General features: G+C 45.1%; 1 protein-coding gene and 1 pseudogene across 2 annotated transcripts in view; one reads left to right on the top strand and one right to left on the bottom strand.

Annotated features, from left to right (window-relative positions):
* BAIAP2L1 (BAR/IMD domain containing adaptor protein 2 like 1) overlaps nt 1-26,141 on the top strand; it is an 86,787-nt gene that overhangs the window by 56,076 nt on the left and 4,570 nt on the right. Inside the window, exons 1-10 of one of the 2 annotated variants that reach the window (XM_045541324.1) lie at nt 3,080-3,200; nt 4,449-4,510; nt 4,610-4,681; nt 6,087-6,224; nt 7,246-7,398; nt 9,661-9,828; nt 12,694-12,820; nt 14,693-14,900; nt 15,482-15,559; nt 16,816-16,993. In XM_045541324.1, coding sequence (XP_045397280.1) covers nt 3,095-3,200; nt 4,449-4,510; nt 4,610-4,681; nt 6,087-6,224; nt 7,246-7,398; nt 9,661-9,828; nt 12,694-12,820; nt 14,693-14,900; nt 15,482-15,559; nt 16,816-16,993 — 1,290 coding nt within the window. In that variant the 5' untranslated portion in view covers nt 3,080-3,094. Of the gene's footprint in view, nt 1-3,079; nt 3,201-4,448; nt 4,511-4,609; nt 4,682-6,086; nt 6,225-7,245; nt 7,399-9,660; nt 9,829-12,693; nt 12,821-14,692; nt 14,901-15,481; nt 15,560-16,815; nt 16,994-26,141 lie in introns of those variants that run through there. The other variant, XM_045541323.1, reaches the window with a different exon arrangement.
* On the bottom strand, nt 930-977 carry LOC123633736 (annotated as a pseudogene).

Here is a 26,141-nt window from a genome sequence, read left to right as displayed (position 1 = left end):
CGTTTTTTAGCATAATTGTAGAATGATTACTGTCTAATTACATTAATTAGAATGTAGTACCGTAGTTTGTTAAGTCACAAGCTAGACTTTCGGAGAAATGTTTGATGAAATGCTCACCCTGCCGTGCACAGTGCTTGCTGTGCACTGTTGGTAGTGACCAGAGGAGCATCTCACCTCTGACTGCACCCAGGGACTGCAGGGGGGCTGCTATCCAGGTCTATTCTGAGACACTGACAAGGCCTTTCAAGTCTGGTCAAGTTCGTGGTTACTAATCTGCCTCCGCACTACTGCAATGTGGGTGACTCTGATCTTCAGGGTATATAGTTGTTTATTTAACATATCCTGTGGGTGTCATTTGCTTTTACTTCTTTTGTTTTCTCCTCATCACACCCAGTAGTTGGAAAATTGTTAGAATTCTATCCTTTTTGTCCAGTGGCATTTTTGGTTTTACTTTAATCTGTGCAGTGTACCTTTAGGCCAATAGTGGGTTGGCTTCCACGCTGTCATTTTATTGTCTGATCACCCTCGTCATAACATGTAGAAAGTCATGTGTGACTCAGTCATTGCTCCGTGTGTTCATGTGTTCTGATCATCCATGACTAAATATAAATGGAAAGAATCTTTGTGCCTCCATATTCTGTGCTGTTCAAGCCCATCAGTACTCTCCATCTGGTTCCTCTAAAATTTATACTGTGAATTGATGAAGAATTACCTAGTTGAAAATATATTAATAGTCCAGTGACGACATTTCAAAGGAAAGTTTTCTGTGTGTTTATACCAGTAATCGTCCTTAAATTTTGTTAACATTTTGTTTTAACTCCATACTGCCTGTGGCTAAATGCGTGTCTCATACTGTATTGTGCAAAATGTTGGACATATTTGTTCATGATGCCTAAAATTAGATGGATGCCACTATTATCCATTTGGAGAGGGGTTCCAAAACCTGCTAGACAAACTCTAAAAAAGCTATAATACTTAGCCATTATCTGTATGAATTTTGGGGAAAAGTTGATGGTAGGCATTGTCTTTTACTTATGTTGAGTTCATGATTTTGAAATATATATATATTTAATTGAGATTATTTCAATATTGCCACTTAAGAACACAGTTTATTCAGGCCGGGCGTGGTGGCTCACGCCTGTAATCCTAGCACTCTGGGAGGCCGAGGCAGGTGGATTGCTCAAGGTCAGGAGTTCGAGACCAGCCTCAGCAAGAGCGAGACCCTATCTCTACTAAAAATAGAAAGAAATTATCTGGCCAACTAAAAAATATATATAGAAAAAATTAGCCAGGCATGGTGGCGCATGCCTGTAGTCCCAGCTACTGGGGAGGCTGAGGCAGTAGGATCGCTTAAGCCCAGGAGTTTGAGGTTGCTGTGAGCTAGGCTGATGCCACGGCACTCACTCTAGCCCGGGCAACACAGCGAGACTCTGTCTCCAAAAGAAAAAAAAAAAAAAAGAATAGTTTATTCAGACTGAGTTACATTAATATAATTACTATGAGTTTCTTCCCAAAACAGTGACTCAAAACCTAAGAGGGGGAAATAAGGAAACGATCGACTTAGTGCACACACAGTGATGTGGATTCCTGTTGGGGCATGTACTTAGTTCTGCTCCATTTGAATCTGGGCTATACTTTCTTGACTCCACCCTCGAATGCTTTCAGGGTTTTTTCCCCCTTCTCAAATATAATTTATGAAAAAGGAGGTTATAGGACTAAGTAAACAAACGCCTGTGGCATAACATTTTAAACATAAAGTCACACTTGCTCTATTTAAGATTAAACTTCTGCAGATTGAACATAAAGGCTGTTTTCATCCTCTGTTTCAAGATACACTTTTGGCAGCTTGCATAATCCCAGCCAAAATGTCTTTTAATCCTTTTTATGACTGAGGACTCAGTGGCTGCTGCTGTGAGGCCGGCATTTGAATTCCATGAACAGTGAGGGACAAGAATAACAAGGTCAGGTGTTCCCTTCCGCCCACAGAGTGAATGGGCTGTTTCACTGAGCCTCCCCACTATGCTGCAGGGAAACCACGGGCAGGAGCGTGGTGCGTGCTGAGGGGTGTTGGGGGACTGGGGCCGGCAAGGCCAGAGCACAAGTTCAACGGCATTGGCATCCACAGGAGTGTCCGCCCCAGCACACACTGGTTTTGGCAGCATCCTTCTCAGGGATCCACATTATGTAAGGTTGTAGAAATAAAGTTCATGAAAGAGAACAGTATGAGAAAAAATGTGAATGCCTTTCTTCTAGCCCAAATCACTGAATGATTTAAGCAAAATTATTTTTAGACATTTATTTTTTTAAGTAGATCTGCTTTGCCAAGAAGAAAGCACTTGATTTTTTTGTAATAATTGAATTTGGTTTTGTTTTTGTTTATTTTTCATCTCCAATAAGGAATTGTTTATGGGTATAAAATAGATGTGAAAGTAACTGATTATTTTATCTGAAATGACTAAATGGATATAAAATGACATATTAATGTACTTATATTCTTGGTCATGTGAAGGTTTCTTTTGTGAAAAATTCTGGTTTGTTTGTTTCTTCACGTTGAGTTTTAGGAGAATGAAGTCAACATCATTAAGGATGTGGAGTGGGAAGCTTGCCGACTTGGTGGGTGGAACCCTGAGTACTGAGGATGGGTCTGTCCTCCCTCTCTTGTGTTTATCCAGGAAGTTATTCCACTGGAGCATCTCAGAATCACATGGTATTCAGGGACGAGGCTATATACCTATCATCTCACAACATATAACCCTACAAGGTTATGCTTCTAAGAGATCCTCTGTCCCCACCACCTGCCATGGTTTAGGCAGCACAGTTCGTGGAGGGCTTTGGATGTTTTGCTCAGGAGCTGGTTTCTTTGGGACACCGTGAGGGGTACAGGGTATGTGTGACATATTACACTTGCATTTTGGAAAGATCCCTGGCATATGTGAGGAAGATGACCTAGAACAAGCTGGGGGTCAAAAGAGAGAATAAGGGCTTGAACCAGGTATTAGGGTTGGGAGCAGAGAAATAACCTCCTAAGAGGCCCATCTGTGAACATGGAGGCAGAATGTGAATGTTGGGCGGTGGAACAGATTATTGGGTAAGCATGTCTTTGCGGCTTCACATGTCATCCTCCGTGCCTTCCTTCCTGGACAGGGAAGGAATCACAGAGCTCAGGAAGGGCTGGCAGAGTTGTTGCTGGAGGAAGCAGGGTAAGTAAGGGGTTCCACCCTCGAGGTGGCCCAAGTGATGGCACCCTACACACAAGGGAATGAGTCTTTGTCATCGAGTATGTCATGTAGACGAGAGGTCGACCCCTGGTGACTGGCTGGCTGGCAGCCAGGAGCTGGGATCAGAGAATACAGGGTAGTCAGTGAACATGAGGTGCCTAATGGGGCATCCAGGTGGACGTGTTCAGCAGGGGCTTAAATTTCTGCGTCAAGATGAGGGGAATTCCAGGCTGTCAGTTTCAGAGTCAGATGTCTTAAAGTGTTTCTAGAACAGGGCATGATAGAGTCATTTGTATAGCAAAGACATAGCCAAGGCCACGTCTAGTCTGTTTTCTTTTTCTCTTTGCCCATGTTATACCACAGTCCTAATTTTAATTCTTGCTCCTTACAGCCTTTTAGTTCCCCACAAGAATTCCTTTTTATCTGTCCAATGAACTGTAGGATGACCCACCAGCACATTTTGTTCTTGCTTGATATGGTTTGGGGGGGGAGTTCCAAATGATCCTACATGTTTTCTTATTTCTTAGGTATTAGACCCTAAGATACTTATTTGGTTCCTGCAGATAAGTTGGCAGAGACAGCACACTGCCACTAACTGCAAGGGAGGTGTGCTTATTGCACAGTGGTCTTATAGTTGCTTTCCGGAGTAAGGCTCCTCTGCCCTGGAACATTCTCTTCTGTCTTGTGACTATACTTGTTTTAGAGATTGGTGTAACCCCAGGAGACACGAAGCAGAACACTGTCACTGCTGCAGTTTCCCCTGGTGGTTATATTTTCCAAAACTATATAAGAACTAATATGTGAAAAAAAAACACAGCCTTTATCTCTTGTGCCTGACAGATAGTCAGATTACTCTGGGAATTAGATAAAAATAAATCATTTGTTCCTATAGTTAGCTACTATGATGATCAAGGTAATCTCTTATGAATTTCAAAATTAAATCAGATACATAGAATTTGGCTTAGGGAACAAGTAAATATAGAAAGAACAATGTGCATTTGAAGACAAAGTTGGCATTCCTTTGATTAACAATGTTGTAGAGTAAATTTGCTCTCAGTTGTGTGTCCCTCTGGAACCCACCATGGGGACCCAGTTGTGTTCCTGATGTGTCTTGGGCATGATACTTAAAGACCTCGAGGACAGCATGTGTTTCCTTGCACTGTTTCCCTTTCCCTGATACAAAATTATGCGATGGCTTTTCCCCCCTAACATATCTGGTTTTGTTCACAGGCCACGTTCTCATAGAGATTTCAAGTACCCACAAGAAACTCAACGAGAGTCTTGATGAAAATGTATGTGATCTGGATTTATATTTACAAAATATATATTTTAATTTATTTTGCTTAAAGTCTTAAATTTGGAGTGAGTGTTTTATTTCCTTTTGCCAACAGTTCAAAAAATTCCATAAAGAGATTATACATGAGCTGGAGAAGAAGACAGAACTTGATGTGAAGTATATGAATGTAAGTACATGGTTTTCCTCAACCCCCAGCGCTGGGGCGCCTGATCGCTCAGCCCAGGGAGCGCTTTTTCCTGCTGTTTATTCAGCAGCAGCAAATAGGAGTGGAGCTTTGGCTTGGTGTCGATCCATACTTGGACGCATAAAACCCACAAAGTCTCTTTGGGCTGAGTGGGCTAGTTTTTGGTAACACTTGGGATCTTTATTAAAAAGCATAGAAAAAAATATTGCAAGAAATCACACTGCTTCCAGAACACCCAAATGTGATAGGACATCTGTGTCTGTGCTACTGCAGCTGTTGCTTCACAAACCAGCACTTCAGGATGTGAGTGGTGTGTGGGCGAACACCATCTGGGGCTCCCAGGTCCCTTCTACAGAGACGTCTCCCGCATTGTGTCTCTTGCCTGCCACCTGGTTTTGTCCATTGTAGCAGTTTTCCACAGGTCTCCTTCAGGCTGGCCCTAGGGCCCCAGTACACAGGGCTCTTGCCATCTTCCCTTGCTCCTATAGAGAACATACTTTCTTCTCACCAAGACCTTCTTATGGTAGTAAGCGGTATGGGTTACCCTGAAATTATCCTGTGGTCCCATGAGGCCTGCTGCCCGTGTGTGCACACACTCTGTGCACTCCTGGCAGGAGCTCACAGGCCCACCTACACCTGCTGAGATGTATTTAATGCCAGGTGCTTTACACATGTTATCTGATTTTTATCCCTGTAGAAACTCCAAATCGTAGATACCCATATTATCTTCCTTTACAGATTATAGGGAAAACATGGATTAGAATGCCAGTGCAGTCTTTTAGGCTCCAGATCCTGTGCTCTTCGACGCTGCTATACATAGCACCTAAAACAGCTGTAAGCGATTACACCTTAATTCATCCTGTTTCTTGAGACTGTAAATCATAAAACGGTCAGGAACATGTGATTTAATATTGTTTATTCACCAAAGCACTTACTGACCACCCAGTATCCAAAAACCTTTGAGGAAAGAAAGAATAAAAGAAAGAAAAGACATTGTTGGCTTCAGAGAGCTGCCCTTCTGGTCATGACACCTCATGTAAACAGGGAACTTTAGAACAGACAAAGCCAAGACATTAAGGTTGAATGCAGGGAGGCTGCCTGAGCTGAAGGTGTGTAGGCCCCTGGCTAGCATGAAGATGGTGTGAGCCAAGGGTGTGAAGAAGTCCTGAACAGAGAATGGTGTGAGCCAAGGGTGTGAGGTCCTGGCCATGGTGAGGATGGTGTGAACTGAGGGTGTGTGAGGTCCTGGCCAGCAGAGGATGGTGTGAGGTGTGACTTGAGGGTGTCAGGGCCCCAGTAAGCCATACACAGTGCAGGTGTGAGCAAAAGTAACTGTGTGATAGTTTGTGTGGCGCCCCAGAAAATAAGCACAACATTTAACTTACAGGCAACTCTAAAAAGATACCAAGCAGAACACAAGAATAAATTAGATTCTTTGGAGAAATCTCAAGCTGAGCTGAAGAAGATCCGAAGGAAAAGCCAAGGAGGACGAAATGCACTAAAATATGAACACAAAGAAATGGAGGTGAACTTTTCAGCTATATTTTTTCTTTCATTGTTGGTAATGTATACAGTTTAAGGGGAGGCCTGCTTACCTCAGTCAGCCTGTACTTTATCTACTCAATGTTGTGCTATTGCTGAAGTTAAAAATAAGCATTTTGAAGTTGAGCTCACAGAGGTGGAGAGTAGAATGGTGGTTACCAGAGGCTGGGCAGGGGTGAGGGGTGAGGAGAGGTTGGTTCGTGGATACAAACCGGTGGGGACAACTGAAAGGAATAAGTTCTAACATTCGATAGCAGAGTTAGGGTGACTGTTGTTAACTGTTTATTTCAAAATAGCTAGAAAAGAGGTCTAAAATGTTCCCAACACAAAGAAATGAGGATACCTGAGGTGCTGGATGTCCTAAGTACCCCGACTTGATCATTATACGTTCCATGCATGTGGTAAAATATCATATGTACCCCATGAATATGTGCAAATATTATGTACCTATTTTTAAATAGAAGCATTTGACTTAGAGCTAAAGGCTGCAGAGTTTTCCAGAGTTAAGAATAATTAGTGGCCTCCTAAAAACATTGACCTTTTCTCCTGACTTGGGAAGAAGGTACTCTCAAGACTGGCACTACTATCCCCATTGTACAGATGGGGAGATTGAGGCTTAGGTTAAGTCATGGTGGCATTTGGAACTGGGGTTTGAACCTGGGACTTTCTGGTTCCAAAGCCCATGCTGCTTTCCAGTAGAACAGAGTCACATCCCTGCTGTACAAAGTAATATTTTGTGCAGATCCCGCCCAGTGGGAATGTAAAGCCTTTGGCACCATCTCTCCACACTTGGTTCAGGGATCTTAATGAGAATGAAATCTACTCAGTCCAGGTTACAACTTCGTTTGTCTTTGTGTGTCTGCATTTAGTATTTACTCCATTATCAAAATAAACCAAGTGTAAAGATGACAGAAGAGAAATGTCATGCTGTGCAGCTGTCTGACGCTCTGTGTCATACTTGTATAATGTTTATTTATTTATTCTATTTATTTATTTATTTTTAGTACATAGAGACTGTTACTTCTCGCCAGAGTGAAATCCAGAAATTCATTGCAGATGGCTGCAAAGAAGCTCTACTGGAAGAGAAAAGGCGCTTCTGCTTCCTGGTTGACAAACACTGTAGCTTTGCAAATCACATCCATTATTATCACCTACAGGTGGGTGTGAGGGCAGATTGCGCTGAGTATATTAATAACTTTATCTCCTATTGAAATGCCCTTGAGGTGCTTCATCTTCCGTTTAGCCCAATAGAAAGGAACGGGCCTATTTCGCCAATGAGAAAGTCTCCAAAGAAACTGTTTTTGGCCAACTTGAATATATAAATGTATAGAAATGCAGATGAAATGGTCAGATGTCTGTCTGCTTATAGTATTTAATTAACTAATTTAGTAATACATCTGTATTTTAAATCCCTAATGAAATAATGCTAATTATTGAGAAGTGGCACCTTTTCCTGTCGTCTTCTACAAGTTGGCTTCTCTCAGGCTCTTTCTCCTGTGTCCTCAGCATCAGTGTTTTTACCAGAGTCACGAGAGCCCCAGCTGGCCCCAGGGCCACTCCCTGCCCCCAGGGGTTTGAAATGCTTCCCTCTAGGATCCATGCACGGGGGGTCACTGGCAGTTCTGCCCCAGGCCATGGGCCCCGTTCCCATCCATTAGGACAGTGAGGTTTTGTCACGTGTTCCCTCCTTCAGGGTGTTCGCCCAAGACTTCCGCAACTGAATGCCCCTATTCCCTCCTTCCTACAGGTGAGGCTGTGAGGTTAGGCACCACACACACACACACACACACACACACACAGGATTCATTACACAAATTTCCTTTGCTCTTTTTTTTTAAATTATGAATTCTGTTTGGCTTGTGTCACCATCCAAAACTAGCACTGGTTGAGGTCAAATATTTGTTGTTGTTCATAATAAAATAATTTAGAGTGCTCCATAATATGAGAAGCTTTGCAAGAGCCTGAATACAAGTCAACTTCTTTTTTTCATGGGGAAAAAAACCTTGGCCTTATATGTATGCATGTTGTTCATTCTATCAAGTTTTTACAACTTTAAGGATATTCTGCTACCTAACCTAAATACCTAAAATCTAAAATTGTTATAGCAAAGGAAAGAATTGCTGTAGTAGATAATCACTCCTGTTGACAGTATGTCTGTACTGGTTTCAGGAATGTCAAGTTAGCTTGTGAAACTTCTGTCCTGTGGTGAGGGTGTCCTGCTGCAGCAGGGGCGTAGGCTGGGGAAGGACAGAGCGACCTTGAAGCTCTTTTCCCATGGCAACACTCCACTATGCCATGAAGCAACCTGGCCTATTTTCAGAGAGCTCTAGTTGTTGGCAAAGTCTTTCTTAGACTTAACTTTGGGTCCCAGTTAGGCTTCATAGAGTGACACAAATCTTCTTCTTTCTATACTGGAAGTTTCTTCAACTATCTGAAAAATGCTTTTGTGACTTCTCTCATCCCAGCTAAAGCATCCCAGTCCTTTCAGTGGGTCTTTGGTGAAGCAGATCCAAGCAGTTGGTCCACTGTGTGGCACTGCCCCAGTGTGTCAGGGTGACAATTGCGGACAGAATGGTATGGGGAGGGGCTTTGCCCTCCTCTAGGATTTACCTCAGCACTGAGCCACCCCTGATAAACACACAGCCTGAGTAAAAACGGTGTGATTGCCATGCAAATGGCTGCAAGACAGGCCCCCAACTTCCCTTTTCCAACCAGATTGCTGCTCTAGAAAGGGGATTCACTGATAGGCTTTGGAGAGCCTTTGGGGGTCCAGTTGCTAGAGCAGAGCCAGGCCCGTGGGAGCAGGAGGGCCACCTCAGCCTGGTGTCCAGGCCTGTGGGATCTCATCTTTGCCGGTCTGTGTCTCTGCTCCGTAAAGCCTCTGTCGGCCTGTGGCGGGGCATCCCTCAGCGCTGCCCACCACACTTCTCCTACCTCTGTCCCGTACACACTTCTCAAGACAGACTCTGATTCGCTTCTCTAACATGTGAATTGGGCTGCGGGGCCTGTCACCTATGCTGGGGTGCTGCTTTCAGAAGGGTGGGAGGAAGGAAGTGATGATTGGCACTTCTGGGGCTGCCTGGAAAATAGTGGGGATTCATACAGATTGCTCAACCCTTCCCTTTTCATTTTTGGACTTGTTCTTAATCATTTACAGTCCCCATATTAGTCTTAGGGTCTGTATTCACACTGAGGGAGCCAGGTAGATTCCTTTAGAGCCGGAGCCTGTGTCCTTCTAAGCAAGTGAGACACAGCAGATACTCATAGATGCTTAAACCACTCGCTGAATTTAACTCAGAGCTCCCCCACTTCCGGTGGTCAGCCAGTAATGTTATCAGTGATACTATTTGATGTAATTTTTTGTCAGCTCTTCAAACAGTGCACCTTTGTCTTTATTGTTGTTTCTTTTGGATTTATAGTCTGCAGAATTACTTAATTCCAAACTGCCCAAGTGGCAGGAAACCTGTGGTGATGCCACCAAAGTACCAGAGAAAATCATGAATATGATAGAAGAAATAAAAACTCCAATCTCTACGCCAGTATCTGGAACACCTCAGCCGTCACCCATGATCGAGAGAAGCAACATGGTAGGAACCAGTTATATCTTTGTGATTTCAGTTGTGTGTTTACGACCTTGATTTGGGCCACGTTTACTCGAAGGACCTAGGCTGCCTTTGCTGGTGAAAATCACAAGTCCTCCCTTATTACTTCTTATTTCTAGGGCCCACTTGTTCTCACCTTTATTAGCTGTGTAAATATTTAATGCTGTCAATATGTTTAGCACTGTTATCTTTGTTTTAGAAATTTTATTACTGTTTTTAATTGTAATGATTCCAACTTTGTAAGTTTATTCCCAATGAAGGAGTATAGTTGTCTCAGAGAATAGATTAGAAATACTCTGATGCCATTCTTCACAATGTAAGACAGTTCAGGAAAAAATAGTCACCAAAGTATTCACAGTAGTGAATTCACACATTGCAATTTGCTATTCTTTCAACCTGGGCTTTCTTACTTCTCTCTCTCTCTCTCTCTCTCTCTCTCTCTCTCCCTCTCTCACACACACACACACACACACACACACACACACACGGAGATTTGGATCCAGCAGGTAGTTTGAACACGTGGGAACCCTTTCTGACCATCTAAAAACCCCTGAATTGACAGTAAGGACCCTGAAACTGAGCTGACTACCCACAGGAAAAGAAGAGAAGGTGCCATCAATGGACCAGAAACACTGAAGGAGTCTCTAAAAGAGAGAAGCAGGATCAGTGTTTGGAGAATCAAAACAGAAGGAAACCTCAGCCCCAGGCTTGTGCAGGGCGAGGCTGCTGCGGAGGGTGAAGTCCATCCTGGAAGCAGGGAGCACAGAGTCCATGGATACAAGAAGTGGGACAGGCCGGACACAGTGGTTCACACCTGTAATCCTAGCACTCTGGGAGGCCGAGGCGGGAGGATAGCTCGAGGTCAGGAATTCAAGACCAGTCTGAGCAAGAGCAAGACCCCATCTCTACTAAAAATAGATAGAAATTAACTGGACAACTAAAAATATATAGAAAAAATTGGCCAAGTGGGCATGATGGCGCATGCCTATAGTCCCAGCTACTCGGGAAGCTGAGGCAGGAGGATTGCTTAAGCCCAGGAGTTGGAGGTTGCTGTGAGCTAGGCTGATGCCACGGCACTCTAGCCCGGGCAACAGAGTAAGACTCTGTCTCCAAAAAAAAAAAAAAGAAGAAGATGAAGTGGGACAGAGCCTGGCCATCTCTTTGTGTAGCTGGCTGGGGGGCCAGAGAGCCACTTCCCCTTGTCCCGTCTGTGCTAAGCCACAGGCAGCAGACTTTTGTTTATGAGGCACAACTGTGTTTGGACTGAAGAGGTAGGGCACCCCCTGCAAGTGCCTCCCCACGTTTCCTTAAAATGACGACAAAAATAATGAGAACATGCAAAACACAGACCATGATATATGGTAAGGAGAGGGACTGTCATACAATGTGAAAGTGGCAGGCCTGGGATCACCGAGCAGGTGAGGAAAACCAACATCGTGAAGAGGCTCCAAAATAAAAAACCGTCATGAGCAGTATCCAGCAGCAAGAGAGTCAGTACGCAGAGGAGAAACCTCTAGAGAGAGATGAAAGGATATCACACCCACAAAGAATCAGAGAGTTTGCAAATCAAAAAGTGGATTATTATTTATAGTTAAAATTATAAGTCTAGGACTTGTTTCAATAAATTTAGGCATATAGTTCAGGAAGATGGATGAGGGTATGCATGAAACAAGATTGATCATAAATTGATAATTGTCAAAGCTGGGTGTTGAGTACAGGAAAATTTATTATGCCAGTCTCTTCTACTTTTGTACACATTTGAAGTTTTTCTAAAACAAGAGTTTTTTATAATTGGATTTTTTCTTTCCTTTCCCCTCCCCCAAGAAAAACATCAATAGATGAGCTCATTGGCAGAGTGGAACTGCTTAGAAGAACAAGCCAAAGAACCTTCCTAAAACATAGTGTACAAATAGAAAAGGATTTTTAAAAATCAGAACAAAACAGAAAGAGGGTAAATGAGTGGTGGACCCGTCAAAGCACAGTAGACAGATCCAGCTGCCCCCTCAGCATCACCACTTGCTATCTGATGGGAATCTCCAGTTCAACTTGTCCAAAACCAAATCCCTGATTTTTTCACCCTAAGCCTGTTTTTCCCAGGCTTCCCTCCCCAGTAATTGGCAACTCCATCCTTCCAGTAGACACGAAATGTCAGCTCCCCGGTCTGTCTCATGCTGCAGTGTTCCATGGGCACATCCCGTTCTTTCTGCCTTCAAAGCATATCCCAAGTCCGGCCTTTGTCCCTCTCTGCTGTCCTAATCATCCTCACAGAGACTAGCGCAGTAGCCTCCTACCTGGTTTTCCACACAGCAGCCAGAGTGACCCTAGATGAATGGAAAAGAACAACACCTGGAGAGATGACAGTCAAGTTTCAGAATACCAGGGATAAAGAGAAAATTCTAAAAACTTCCAGAAAGGGAAAAGATAGATTATTTACAAAGGCAAGTGATTGATAGCTGATTTCTTGTTAGCAAAACAAGATGTTAGAAGTTAATGAAGCAGTGCATTCAAAATTCTGCGGAAAAATTATTGAATGTAGAATTCTATAGCCAATTAGCACTTAAGAGGGATCCTAAAACCAATAGAGACAAAAAGTAGATTAGTGGTTGCCAGAGAAATGGAGAATGACTTTGTTTTTCTTTTTTAAGACAGTGAAGGCAAAAATGAGAAGAAAAAGAGTGCGTGGTACTCTTAAAAAAATTCAAAACAGGGCATTGCCCTACAACTAAGAGAATTTGGGGAAGAAGATGGAATTTAAAGCATGTGATAAAAAAAAAAAAAAAAAACCCAGCTCTGGGACTCTGCATAATTCCAGTTCCATGTTATGTTAGACTAATAACAAATTTTTCACAGGTTGGGAAATACTCGCCAAAGATGCCCCCAGCCCCTTCAGGCAGAGCATATACCAGTCCTTTGATTGATATGTTTAATAACCCAGCAACAGTCACACAGAATTCAGAAAGGATAAATAATTCAGCAGGTAAGAAACTTAGTTTGATTTCTTTGAAGATACCTTTTTAAATTTTTTAAAATAATTTGTGAAATAAATATTTTGGATAAATGTATTGTGAGATAAAGGCAAACAAACAGGTACAGTAGGTGCGTTCAGCCCTAGCTTGGAGAAGCATAAGCTCAAAACGTATAGATTTAGACCATAAGACATTTCTATAAGTGACACATTTCTGTGATATATACTAATTCTATACTGATCGATGTTTATACAGAACGGACATACCAGTGAGAGTTATTATATTTAAAAATAAATGTGACAAAATTTGCATAGCCTTGCAGTGTGTTCCATATTTGGTGGCAAATGTAATAAATTTTTTAATAAACTATAAAAGTTCAAGTGACAAAATTATGGATATTATTCTTACCAATAGGCTTAGTCTGAATTCTAATCAGCATTTTTCATCGTCTCTAACACAGCACCTCCTGCTTTATGGAGGCTTAAGTTGTAACTACTTAAATTTCTTAACTTTGTTGATTATATCTCAGCAGATCAGGACCAGTTATTGTTTGCAGGTGTTTCAGGCTGCTTCATTGGTTAGGCCCCCCTCTTCCTACACGCTGTCTTTGGCATCCAGGACCCTGGAGACCTGTGCTGTGGCCCCTGACCTGCTAGTGTGGGGTGTCTGCTAGGCCCCTTTGGTGTGAGCGTTGTGGGAATTGAGTTGTGTGCTAGAGAGAGTCTGCAGATGATAGCGTTTGGAGCTGTTGGGCCAAAGATGAGAGATTTCCCTAATGACGGGCCTAGCTTAGCAGAGGAAGATGATAGTCTGTAGTCATTGGCCTTTGAAGGAAGTGCTGTGAGTTATGTAAAATATAAAGTTAAAATACATAATGCTATACACACCCCAGTCATTCAAATAACTCTGGTTCTTGTTGGTAAAAGCTAAACAAAAATGGCTGGTGGATTCAATACTACTGAGGTAACTAGAGAGTGTTGTGTTAAGGAGACAGCAAGGTTTATATTGTAACTACTAAGAATTTGCAAGAAAAAAGAAGAAAGAGATCTTGCATTGTTTTAAATTAAATATGCTAGACGTATTACTAGCCTGGCAAAATTTTAGTGGGGAAAAAAAAATTTAAAAAAGAAATCTCCATTCCACTTTTTGTTTTTCCCTGGAGTGGAAATATCAGCCTGTGTTTGAATTCAGACATGAACCGGCAGCCTCATGCTTCTCCATGAGAAGTGGCTGTGGGGCTGGTGTGCCCGCCTGGCTCCTGGCTCTCATCTCTTGCTGGCTGTGTGATCTGTCAGTGTGGATGGTGGCGGTGCCTTCCTTCGAAGGAGCCTGGGGGAGCTGGTGGCTGTAAAGTGTTGAGAGTGTTGTCTGACATTTAGTGAGGGCCCCATAAACAGAGGTCATCCTCACTGCATCCTTACCGAGCTGGGAGTGAGAAGCAGCCAGGTTGGCAAGAACATCTGCATTTCCAATTTTCTCCTTTTCTTTGTGGATGTTGGCAGTTGGGTTAGAGCTGCTGCCTCAGCCTGCCTTTGGTGTTGGAGCAGTGTGCCTCTCTAAGGGAAAGCCGTCCCAGTTCAAATCAGCATGGTTAGAGCCAGCACATGCTGGCTTGTCCTCCCAGTGTGGAAAGGAGCCCTCAGCCGCAGGGACCCTCCTCTGCACTGCGAGAGCCCTCAGGCCACAGGCTGCCTCTGTTTTCTCGCAGTCCCTGTCCCATCCGGGCAATGACAGAGGCAAGGAACTGTGACACAATTAGAATTTCCATGGAAGGCGTGTGTGGGCAAGACGGGAACAGATGGTTTTCTGCGGTCTGCTCGTTTGAACGTGTGGATCGATTATCATTCTTTGAAAAGCTGTTACTGCTACGCTCACTCTGACAGATACTTCAGAAGATGCCAGTTTACAGCGATCCGTTTCCGTTGCAACTGGACTGAACATGATGAAAAAGCAGAAAGTAAAGACCATTTTCCCACATACTGCTGGCACCAACAAGACCTTACTCAGCTTTGCTCAGGGAGACGTCATCACGCTCCTCATCCCCGAGGAGAAGGACGGCTGGCTCTACGGAGAGCACGACGCCTCCAAGGTGTAAGTGAAGTTTATACTTTAGTTCTAATGTAATCCCAGGTTATTTTCTGTATGTCTGTGCATATACAGGTAAATTTAGTGCATGAATAGATTATTAGGCCATATGAAATCACCGTTCTGAAAGTGGTTTTAAATACTTTCGTTTTTAAAAAACATTGGCTTTTGATTTCTCAAGAAGAATCTGTATATCAGATATAATGTTAAGATTTAACACATATAATAGATAGTTTAAATGCCATCCTCATTGTGTCAACCATGAGTGTGTACACAAGCCTTAATGTAAACTCAATTTCCTGTGTAGATTTTTTAAGTATATTACATATAAAACCAATATAAAAAAGGGAATCCAAGTCAAATTAATATAATATATAAAATACACATTGTTTTGTGTGTGTATGCAAAGTACATACTCATTTATAAGAAGCCTTAATTTCATTCAGTCCACACATGGCCCTGTATGGTGAAAATGGACCCATCTGCCCCTGAGCTACCATCATGACATTCTTTAGTGTTTACTGTTCACTCGTCTACTGCAGATACCACAAAAAGGTCTTTTTTTTGGTCTCACTCTTCACCTATAGGAGGGGATGGTTCCCGTCGTCATATACAAAGTTGCTGGAAGAAGATGCAAAGGAAACAGTGACTATGCCCACACCAAGGTACTGCGTGAAAGTGGCTCAGGTCTCCCAGCAACAGCAAACCTTTAACCTGTGTTTCCAGGCATAGCAGAATTATAATCTAGATGTGCAGCAAGCCCCACTGTCAAACCTCGGATCTTGTGGACTAGTCAGAAATAGAGTTTACGGCCCCACGGTGGTCTCTGTTGTCAATGAGCTTTATGCACCATCTGCTGCGAGGAGACTGACCCAGACCCCCTCCTCCCTACCCCTCCAGCTCTCAGAACCCTCTCACTGCCCCCCACCACCTACTGGTTGCCAAATCCAAAGCGCACATTTTCCACCCTTATCTTACTTAGCAGCCCTTAATGCTGCTGTGCACCTTTTCTGGGGATGTTTTCTTGCCTTGGCTTTTGAGCAGTGCTGTCTTCCTTCTGCCTCACTAGCCTCCCTCCTCAGCGCCCCCTGCAGTCCCTCTGCTGCCCATCGATTAAACATCAGTGTTCCTCGGGGATCATCCTTTGTCTTTGTCTGTGCTGGGCTTGAACTATACCCATGGGCTTCCCTTAGCACCTCCGCACCAATAACCCCCAATCCATATCCTAGTGCAGATTTTAATAATAACAGTTATTGCTGAGACTGTCTAAAGTGCTTTATGTTGATTAGCTCATTTAATTCTCACAACAGCCCTATGAGGTAGGACCCCATTTTAAAGAGTGAAACTGAGGCACAGAAAGGTTGAATAACTTGCTCAAGGACACACAGCTAGAAGTGCCAGAGCCAAGACCAGAACCCAGGAAGATCTCTTCCAGGCTTTGATGTAAACATTTGTATGTGTAGTAGGTGGCTCTAGTTGGCTATCCCATGGGTCCTCAGAAATGACACGTCCACATTGAACCCTGAACTGCCTGGTCCTCAGTGCTCTCCTAGAAAGCCCCTAACCCATCAGCTGTCCAGGCAGAACGCCTCCCAGGTCCTCCATTATACATGCTCAAGGTCCTGACACCTTCTACGTATCTTCATCCCTAGCAGAATAGCAAAAATGCCATTGTGCCAAGAAATGAAAACTAAGTACCATTAAAGAATTTCTTCTGAGTACACACATATAAACCAGTGGAAACGTTGCAGTGTTTGTATAGATGTATGTACAGTGTGTGTGTTGTAATCGCCTCCTGCCTCCCCCTTTTTGATTAGTGATCTACCATTACTGTGGTCCTTGGCCATGGGACGTTCAGGATATTTGGGATTCAAGTGGCGGGACCTCATCTAACTTGTATTCTCTCACTTTTGGTTTTGAGCCCGGCGCCGGTGAGAAGCATCAGCACTGTGGACTTAACTGAGAAGAGCAATGTCGTCATCCCCCCACCCGATTACTCGGAATGCTTGTCTATGGGAGCAGCTGCAGACAAAACAGATGTGACCAGAAATATTTCTACCTTCAAAGCACCGGTCCCCAAGCCAGAAACCACGTCTCCTGTGAGTAAAGCCACAGAATGTCCTGTGTACTGGACTCACCATCCCCCCCAACTAGAGAGGCGTGGGCTACTGTTATGCCTTGACCGTCTTGCTCTGCCCCAGTAGGAGGGTGGTGTCCGGGGTGGGGTAAGGGGGCATTTTCTCCTTTGTTCCTCTAAATTCCCTTCTTTGTCACACACAACCTTTAACCTCCTTGACTTCAGTCTGTCTCTTGTTTTTACTGTATCTTGTCAATGACAGTTTATATACAGTAAGCCCATAGTTTGCTGGATTTTATTGTTTTTTTGCTTTGGGGGTTTTTTGTTTGTTTGTTTGTTTGTTTTGATTAAGAGATAGGGTCTTGCTCTGTTGCTCAGACTGGAGTACGGTGGCGTGATCATAGCTCACTGCAGCCTCAAACTCCTGGGCTCAAGCGATCCTTCTGCCTCAGCCTCCCAAGTAGCTGGGACTACAAGCATGTGCCACCACACCTGGCTAATTTTTAATTCTTTTGTAGAAATAGAGTCTTGCTATGTTGCCCAGGCTGGTCTTACACTCGAGTGATCTTCCCCAAAAAGCACTGGGATTATAGGTGTGAGCCACTGCACCCAGCCTTAATAGATTTTTAATCTCCCCTTGCTTTTGATCATGGCTATAGTCCTTTTGTCATTTAATCACCTTTTTCTGCATTTTCTTCCATTTTCATATTGTTTTCTGAAGGGATGCCTAAGGTTAAAGGTGGTAACTTTATCTTTCTTTGAAAAATGTAAACCTGTACCAGGCGCTGTGTCAGGTCTGTATGTACATTACCTTTAATCCTAAACAACACCATAAATCAGTGGGGGGCCTGGGCTCAGGGAGTCACTTGCTCCATCCCTTCCTTCAACGGCTGGTGTGTGAGCGTCTTCTGAACGCCGGGCCCTGGTGTGGCCTCTAGAGATACAGAGACGTACAAGGGGAGTTCTGGCCTCTCTGGAATGTCCGTCCTCATGATAGGAGGCAGACAGTAAATACAAATAAAAGTAGCCATGGCAAAAGCATGTGGAGGATTAAAACAAGGTGAAGTGATAATGGGGTAGGTGACAAAGCAGACAAGGTCAGGGGTTGAGTTTGCTGAGATTAGCACACCGTGGGACGGGACTTGCAAGGGAGAGGAAGGGGGCAGCGCTGGCCAGGGGTTTGCTGCCAGGATGGCCCTTGGAGCTGCCCTGACTTGGGATGAGGGAGCCAGGCCCCTACACACCTGTGTCGAGGGGCAAGACCTGTAGCCAGAGCAACTCCTGAGGAGCAGTGTCCACAGCAGTGGGCTCCTCCAAGGAGGTGATATTTAAGCTGAGACCTGAATGACAAGGTGCCAGCCACACAGGCTATGAGGGAGCCCTAAGGGGGGGCACATGCTCAGTGTGCTTGAGAAACAGCCCTACATGATAAATTACCAAGTAACATCAAGTCCACAGGGGCTTCTTCTCCTCCTGATCTTTCTTCAGTGTAGATGATACAACAGAGCAGGAGGAAATGATGGAGAAAAATGAGATGACCGAGAAGGAAGGCAGGGCCAGAGCACGGATGCAGGAGCTGGCCTGGCCGGGAGCGGGGACATGCGTCCACTGCAGTCAGTGAGAAGGCCACGGCCGGCAGAAGTGCAGCTGGTGGGCAGGCTGGGTGCATCTGTGCTGACTTCTGTCTTCTCAGCGGTAAAGGAAGATCGTCAGCGGCTGGGGTGGGCTGGTTGTGGTGAGCAAGCTCAGAAAAAGAAAGGCTGTGAAATAAGTGTTTCGAAGAATACAAATAATCCTGCCATGACCTGAATGGGTGTAGTCCCCTGGAGGCTGCATAATTGCTGGCGTGGAGAGAACAGGAAGGTGGGGGGCGGTTTCAGACAGCAGAATGGACTCGGAGGATGTGTGCAGCTGAGGAGGTGCCTGAGATTGCAGGATGGCCAGGCAGCAGGGCCAGGTGGAATTTAAGCCTGCCCGGCCACCACCTTCCTTGTGGAAGCATCACCCAGGGCGCCAATGGGAGTTAGGTCTGTGTCACTTTGCGGGTTTTTTAATTATTTCCAATTAATGGTGTGGTCCTTTCTGTGGCACATACACGTAAGCCGTCTCCCTGGCTCTCAGTGGGTTATGGCTTCACCACTCTGCCTCCTGCAGAACCCAAGCTCACAGGTGGTCTTGGTTCAGCTGTGAGTGCTACACAGACGGAGGCTCTCAGCTGCGTGAAATGGATAGTCTTCTAATAGTCTGTCCTGTGCTTTAGTGTGAGACTTAAGGAGTTTGGGAACATGCCCTCATTGCAGGCTACCAGGCATGTCTGGGTCCAGGAAGTGCAAGCCTTTGAAATCTCACTCAAAATGTCTTTGGCTTCCCTCTTAGATAAGCCCACTGCACGATATATTGTTTGCACTTTTATGGTTCTAGATTACTGCAAATATCTGACTCCAAAAATTTTCTCCCAAAAGGACACATGGCTATTGAAAATAGAGCTTTTCAACCCCATCAGCAGGGCAGGAGATGTCAAAGAGGAAAAACCTACTTGGAAGGGCAAAGATACCAAATGCTGTGTTATGAAAGGCCCAATACGTTTTAAAACAATACTCAAACCATTTGGAAAGTCATATGTGGAAGTGATCTAAAAGCATAAGAGTTCCTTTTGCCAAGGAAAATCTTTTACAACTGCATGTCACAAAACTTAGGATATGGGCATACAAGGTACATTGTTCAGGTGGGACCTCTGAGTCTACAGTGCTTTTCCTATTTGTGCTTGATTTTCAACTTTTCCTTATAGAAAAATTCAAACATATGTAAAAGTAGAATAATGACCTGCAGCTTTAACAGTTATCAGTTCATTTACCAATCTCACTTTGTCTCCACCCCACCCATTCTCGGTTCAGTTTAAGGCTAATCTCAAATCTCAAATCATTTCATTTGTAAATATCATTTCAACTATAAATATCTAAAAGATATTATCAATTTTCAAATATATGACATTGGTAGTGTGATACTGGTATTTTAAATATCATATTTAAAAATTGATAATTCCTGAACATTATCAAATAGTCACTGTTCCAATTTCCAGTTGTCTCATTTAAAAATTGTTTATAGTATAATTATTTGAATCTGGATCCAAATCAGCTCAATGCATTGTAATTGCTTGATAAGTCTTGTGAGTCTATCAACAGGTCTCCCCTTCTGTCTCTTTTTCCTTATAATTTATTTGTAGAAAAACCAGCTGTTTGTCCTGGAGGGTGTCCCCAGTCTGGGCCTGCTGGCTGCGCCCACATGGTGTCCGTTACTGTATATTGCCCTGTCACTCCTGTGTTTCTGGTAAAGGGGTAGTTAGGGCCCAAGCCTGGATCAGAGTCTGTGTTGTGCGGCTGGTTTCGCTAGAGCGTTTCGTCAGTGAAGGTGGCTGCATCCATCTGGAGGCATATCTGGAGGCTGGATTGTCTTTCTTTTTGTGATATTAGCAGCTGTTGGTGATTGCCTAGCCCCACTGCTCCATGAATATTGTATAGTGCCTTTTAAGGTAAAAGAATCTTGCCCAAACCTCGTAGTTAGCCCTGGAATTATAAATGAAAACACTGACACTTTGGCCAACACAAGATAGTCACCAGTTTTAGAAAATGAAAACATGTTTTGTTTTCAGTATGTTTCCCATGTGGATAAAGCCTGGTGAAGGAAGCCTTGATGCAGTAGTTCCTACTGCACAGAACTGGGTAAATTGAAACATCTTGGTTTTACATATCAATATAATCGATAATGACACGTTATTCCTTATCTAACATTTGGTAGTTTAAATGTGGCCTAGCTTTATTTTTATACCTCTTTGTTGGCTGAATCATGACAATCTGTCAGTATCAGGAGGCTGTGTTGACCAATGCTGAGACCTGACTGGAGTGATCCTAGGACTGCGAACAGCGCCAGACCCTCTTACTGGCTCCCCACTTCCTTGAGCAGCAGAGCCTTAGGCACACCACCTTCTCCGAGGCCCTAACTTGGACGGCTGGGCTGGGCTGGGGCTGCCTGCCAGGAGTGACCTGCAGTGGCGTCCACCACCAGGGCTGGCCCATGTGGACGCCCTACTGCCCTTCTTGCCTCAGCGTGCCCTGGGCCTCCCGCCCGCCCGTGGGCTTCAGCCTGCCCCCTCCGCAGGAGGGTTCCCAGCGATCCTGCTCCCTGGCTGCCTCCAGGCAGAGCTGCACACCCCGAAGCTCCCTCCCACCACATACACAAACACACACACACCGTCTCCACTGCCTCACGTGCCCTGTTTCTGTCTCACAAACTAGAAGGCTTTCAGTCTTTCCTTTTAGCAGCCTTTAATTTTTGGTTTTATATAAGAGCATTTAAAAGCCCCAAATGTCTAATGAAGATGTTCTCCTTGCGTGAATTCTAATGATTTCAATTGTCATGGATTTTGCCAGTCTTAGAATAATGAATGTTGATTAACTCTTAATGGTAACTGAAACCGATAAGGCAGGTTGAGCACTTCAGGCAGGTATGGAGTTGATACCCAGTGAGGTCATGTTCATAACCGATGGCAGTCAGTATTTCTATGGCAACAGACGACAGTGGCCACAAACACAAGCAAATGGCACATGGAGCTGCACCACGTGGGAGGGATCTTTGTGGATCAAGATGAGACTGGCACATGAGCATCCATCCATTCAGCATTTAGTGACCAACTTATTATGGTCCAGGCCCTGTGTTAGGCCCTCAGGACACAATAGGAATACGACCAACCTAGGAGTGGAGTCAAGTGAAGGATGTATTAGGGCTGTAGAACAAGGTGCATGCAGTGGAGGGTGATGGGAGGGGGACCTGGGAACCATCCGAGCCCCGCCCTGAAGGGTGAGCTTCAACAGAAACAGGCCTGGGTGCTGTGGGGCTGGGTGCAGCTCAGGGGTCGGGGTCCACGGCGGGATAGACAGGCCAGGGCCAAGCCTGCCAAGCTGGAGGGTCTGGGCTGCCCTGTGTCCTGGCTCCTTCGTCCTGGGTGGCATCTGCAGGTGGCTTTGAGGCTGTTCAGTCGTCCAGTACGAGAGGAGGTGATCATCATCCCCATTCAGTGGGGATAGAAGGGTGACAAGAGTTACTACAGAAGTAAAAACTGACAGAGCTAGGGACTGACTGGTGTAGCCACATGACACAAACACTGTCTTTACTCTGGGAGCAGGTCTGCTTTACTCATGTTTACATATTTAACAGCTGTTTTTCAATAATTTATGTAATTTTGAGCTCAGGTCTCTAACATGCCAACATTAAAAAGAAGAAAAACATCCTTATCTGAAATTAAGTTATACACTTAAGTACTAGAAAAACATGCAATTGCTTTGGAGGTTCTGAAGAATTAACTAGATAGATATGTTAACCTCCCAGCCCACCCCACCCCCTATACACACAGCGGGAGCACAGCATTTTCTCAGATCACATCAAAAGCATTTATGGGAGCCAGACAAGACCCCGCGCTGCTGCCTGGCTTCTGCGTGGGCCCCAGCCTGCGACGGCAGTGGTGCCCTCCGACTAGCGCCTTCACGCCTGCCCGTCGCATCCTCGGGGTGCTCCCAGAGTGTTGGGCTGCACTCTGTCATCCCTGGAAACAGATGGATTGTGGGGCCTCGTGAAATGGAGAAAAGGGGAAAGTGCAGAGAAATGACAGCAGCTTTCTAAGGTCCACAGCAGATTGAGAAATCCAGGTCTGAAATCTCAACTCGCAGTTTATCCATGTCTCTCATCGGAACACTCTTTCCTGAGAAGACACATACCATTGTCATCTGTGTACTGTTATTTTAAGATCCTGTGCAAGCTGCAAAAGGGGGGGAAACCACAACCATGTCACCAACATACATCCTTTGCTGTGACACGGTTCCTCTGTGGGACAACTAGACATTTCATCACCACCGATTCAAATCAGGACTTCCAGGGCACAGCTGTGGGAACAAGCAGGCCCACGCGCTTCAGGCGAGCAGAATCGGCATTGCTCCGGAGAAAGTAACTGCAGGGCGGTGAAATTGCCCTTTTTCATACAGGCCCCCTGGCCTTGTCAGCCTCTTGCAGTAGGAGCAGGAAGCAGGGACCTAATAATCTGTGTGTCGGGAGCAGGGAAGGATGAGAGGTGCTTCAGTAAATGAAGCTACAGAATCGCTGGATCAGAGGGAAATGTTCTGGAACTGCCCTGCCCATTCGAGCAGCCACTCAGCACAGGGGCTAGTCAAGCACTTTTGGAGAGTGCAATGAAGGAATTGGATTTCTAATTTTAATCAATTTAAAAGCCATATATGGCTAGTGGCTACTATTGGACAGTCGGGCATAGATCACACAAAATGAGATAACGTTCCATGTAAAAGCTCCATCCATAGTGTGGTCAAGAAGCTCGTACCATGGCTAAGGCCACGGGGGGCCCTGGCACCCTTGAGGGCTGGGGACACAGTCCTGCTATTGTGCATCTCAGAATTCTTACACTCGACTAGATCATCTTTGCTCAACCAAGATGTTTACACCAGCTGGTGATGTTGGGGAAGAGTGATCTAACTCGGGCCAAACACTGGGATCCGTGAGAGCTGGAAAAGCATCTTCACATTTTTTTCCAAAGATTTTTATGTGTAGTTTTACGTACAGTTACTGTCATTGAACACTGGAATGCTGAGGCGTAGGTATACTAAACACCCAGCCCTGAGAGCCGTCCTGCATAGAGTAGAATGCCAGAGCCCATGGACCTGGAAGATTCCCAGGGTTCCCTTGTGATGGCGCATCTCAGAAGGTCCCGGAGGAAGAGCTTCTCCCCAAGTGGTTCAGGGACACTTTCCGGGACTGAGGCTGGGGGCTTGTCACAGGTCATGTTCTCTACTACGGTTGCAACCAAGGACGTGTTGGTTCCTTCCTAACTTTTCAAATAACCAGACAGGCCTGCCTGTTAAAAAGCAGCCCACACTTCAAAGTGCGTTTGCCATGACCAAGCCCTGCCTCAGAGCAGCCAGGGCCCCGGTGCAGGCCTGCAAGCATCACAACGTGGGCACCTTCGTTTCCTGAAAGAGCTGGTGACTCTGAGTAGTTGGCTTTTCCCTATTCTGGTTTCAGTGTCCCCATTTTGAGAATAAAGAGGTTGAACTAGATCAGAGGTGGTGACTGGGAGACAAGTGCAGCCACAGATGAGGACTGGAACAAGTGGTTAACACGGAAGGCAGGTTCGGTCGGGACTGCTGCTGTTGCAAGTGACTAACCCCCAGCTGGCTTAGAAATGTCCTGTAGGGATGTTCTGTGCCCAGCAGAAGCCGGGGAGCAGGGAGGGCAGTATCAAGACCACACTGGGTCCTCTTGCAGCTTGCCTGCCTTCTGCAGTGGCCTGCCCGACACACACCTGACTGGGGAACAAGCCGTGCTGGATGGTCTGGCACAATTGGGACGGCCCTGCAAACTGGGGTCAAGTGGTCCCCCTCAAGGCACATGGCTATGTGGTGGGCATGGAACAAAAATCTGTACAGTCAGGAAGGGGGAGTGCCCAGCCAAGGTCCATGCAAGGGATTTGGGGGCTGAGGGACTGGGAAGAGTCACAGGTGTGGCCCCCCAACCTCTGTACCTACGTGGCCACAGTCAGGGCAGGGTGGCTGTCTTGCTCTCTAGGCCCAAGACCATCGCTGCCTGGGCCACTGACAGGCAGTTCCACTCTTGGGAGTGCCTGCCTGGCCCCCTGCAGGTGTGTGGCTTCATGGCCTTGGTGGTGTCCTGTCTTGTCGGGTACGCTCTGGGACTGGCACCACTCTGGCTGCCGGGAGGGGGCACAGAGGATAGGGAGGAGGGCTTGGGGACAGCAGTCAGGCACAGCCACAGCAGGGGGCTGAGGAGGAGCCCTGCGGTTGTGAAACAGGCAGGGAGACTGGGTGAGTCTTGCTAAGATCTTTGGGGGTCACCAGGTGACAGGCACCACACATGCCAAGTCACAGCCTTTCCTGGCCTAGAAATCAGCTTGCATGGGAGTGAGGAGGCAGAGGAGCTCCTGTTGACCTTGGATGCAGCAGGAGCGTCGAGGTTTCCGATCACTGAAAAACGTGCACATGTTAAAGGGGAAATCTGCCTGAACACGTCCTATACCTTTTTTTTTTCTCTTTCAGCCTATTGTGGGGGTACAAAAGTTTAGGTTACGTGTATTGCCCTTGCCCCCTCCCCCAGGTCAGGGCTTCAAATGTGTCCATCCCCTAGACAGTGCACTGCATGGCACTCATTATGTATGTTTACACCCATCCCCTCCCCACCCCACATCTGCCCAACACCCGATTAATGTTATTCCTGAATGTGCTCTTAGGTGATGATCAGTGAAACCAATTTGATGGTGAGTACATGTGGTGCTTGTTTTTCCATTCTTGGGATACTTCACTTAGTAGAATGGGTTCCAACTCTTTCCAGGAGAACATAAGAGATTCTACATCCCCATTATTTCTTATAGCTGAGTAGTACTCCATGGTATACATATACCACATTTTATTAATCCACTCATGTATTGATGGGCACTTGGGTTGTTTCCACATCTTTGCAATTGTGAATTGTGCTGCTCTAAACATTCGGGTGCAGATGTCGTTTTTATAGAATGTCTTTTGTTCTTTTGGGTAGATGCCCGATAATGGGATTGCTGGGTCAAATGGTAGGTCTACTTGTATCTGTTTAAGGTATCTCCATATTGCTTTCCACAGGGGTTGCACTAGTCTGCAGTCCCACCAGCAGTTTATGAGTGTTCCTGTCTCTCCGCATCCACGCCAGCATTTATTGTTATGGGAATTTTTGATAAAGGCCATTCTCACTGGAATTAAGTGATATCTCATTGTGGTTTTGATTTGCATTTCCCTGATGATTAGAGACCTTGAGCATTTTTTCATGTTTGTTGGCCATTCTTCTGTCTGCTTTTGAAAAATTTCTGTTCATGTCCTTTGCCCACTTTTTAATAGGGTTGTTTGATTTTTTCTTGCTGATTTTCCTGAGTTCTAAATAGGTTCTAGTTATCAGTCCTTTATCGGATGTGTAGCATGCAAAATTTTCCCATTCTGTAGGTTGTCTATTTACTCTCGTGACAGTTTCTTTGGCTGTACAGAAGCTTTTTAATTTAATCAGGTCCCGTTTATTTATTTTTGTTGTTGTTGTGATTGCCTTTGGGGTCTTCTTCATAAATTCTTTGCCTA

This window comes from Lemur catta, chromosome 2 (assembly GCF_020740605.2).
Source record: "Lemur catta isolate mLemCat1 chromosome 2, mLemCat1.pri, whole genome shotgun sequence".
Lineage (NCBI taxonomy): Eukaryota > Metazoa > Chordata > Mammalia > Primates > Lemuridae > Lemur > Lemur catta.
Note: the sequence above shows the minus strand (reverse complement) of the source record. Positions and strands in the feature narration are given on the sequence as shown.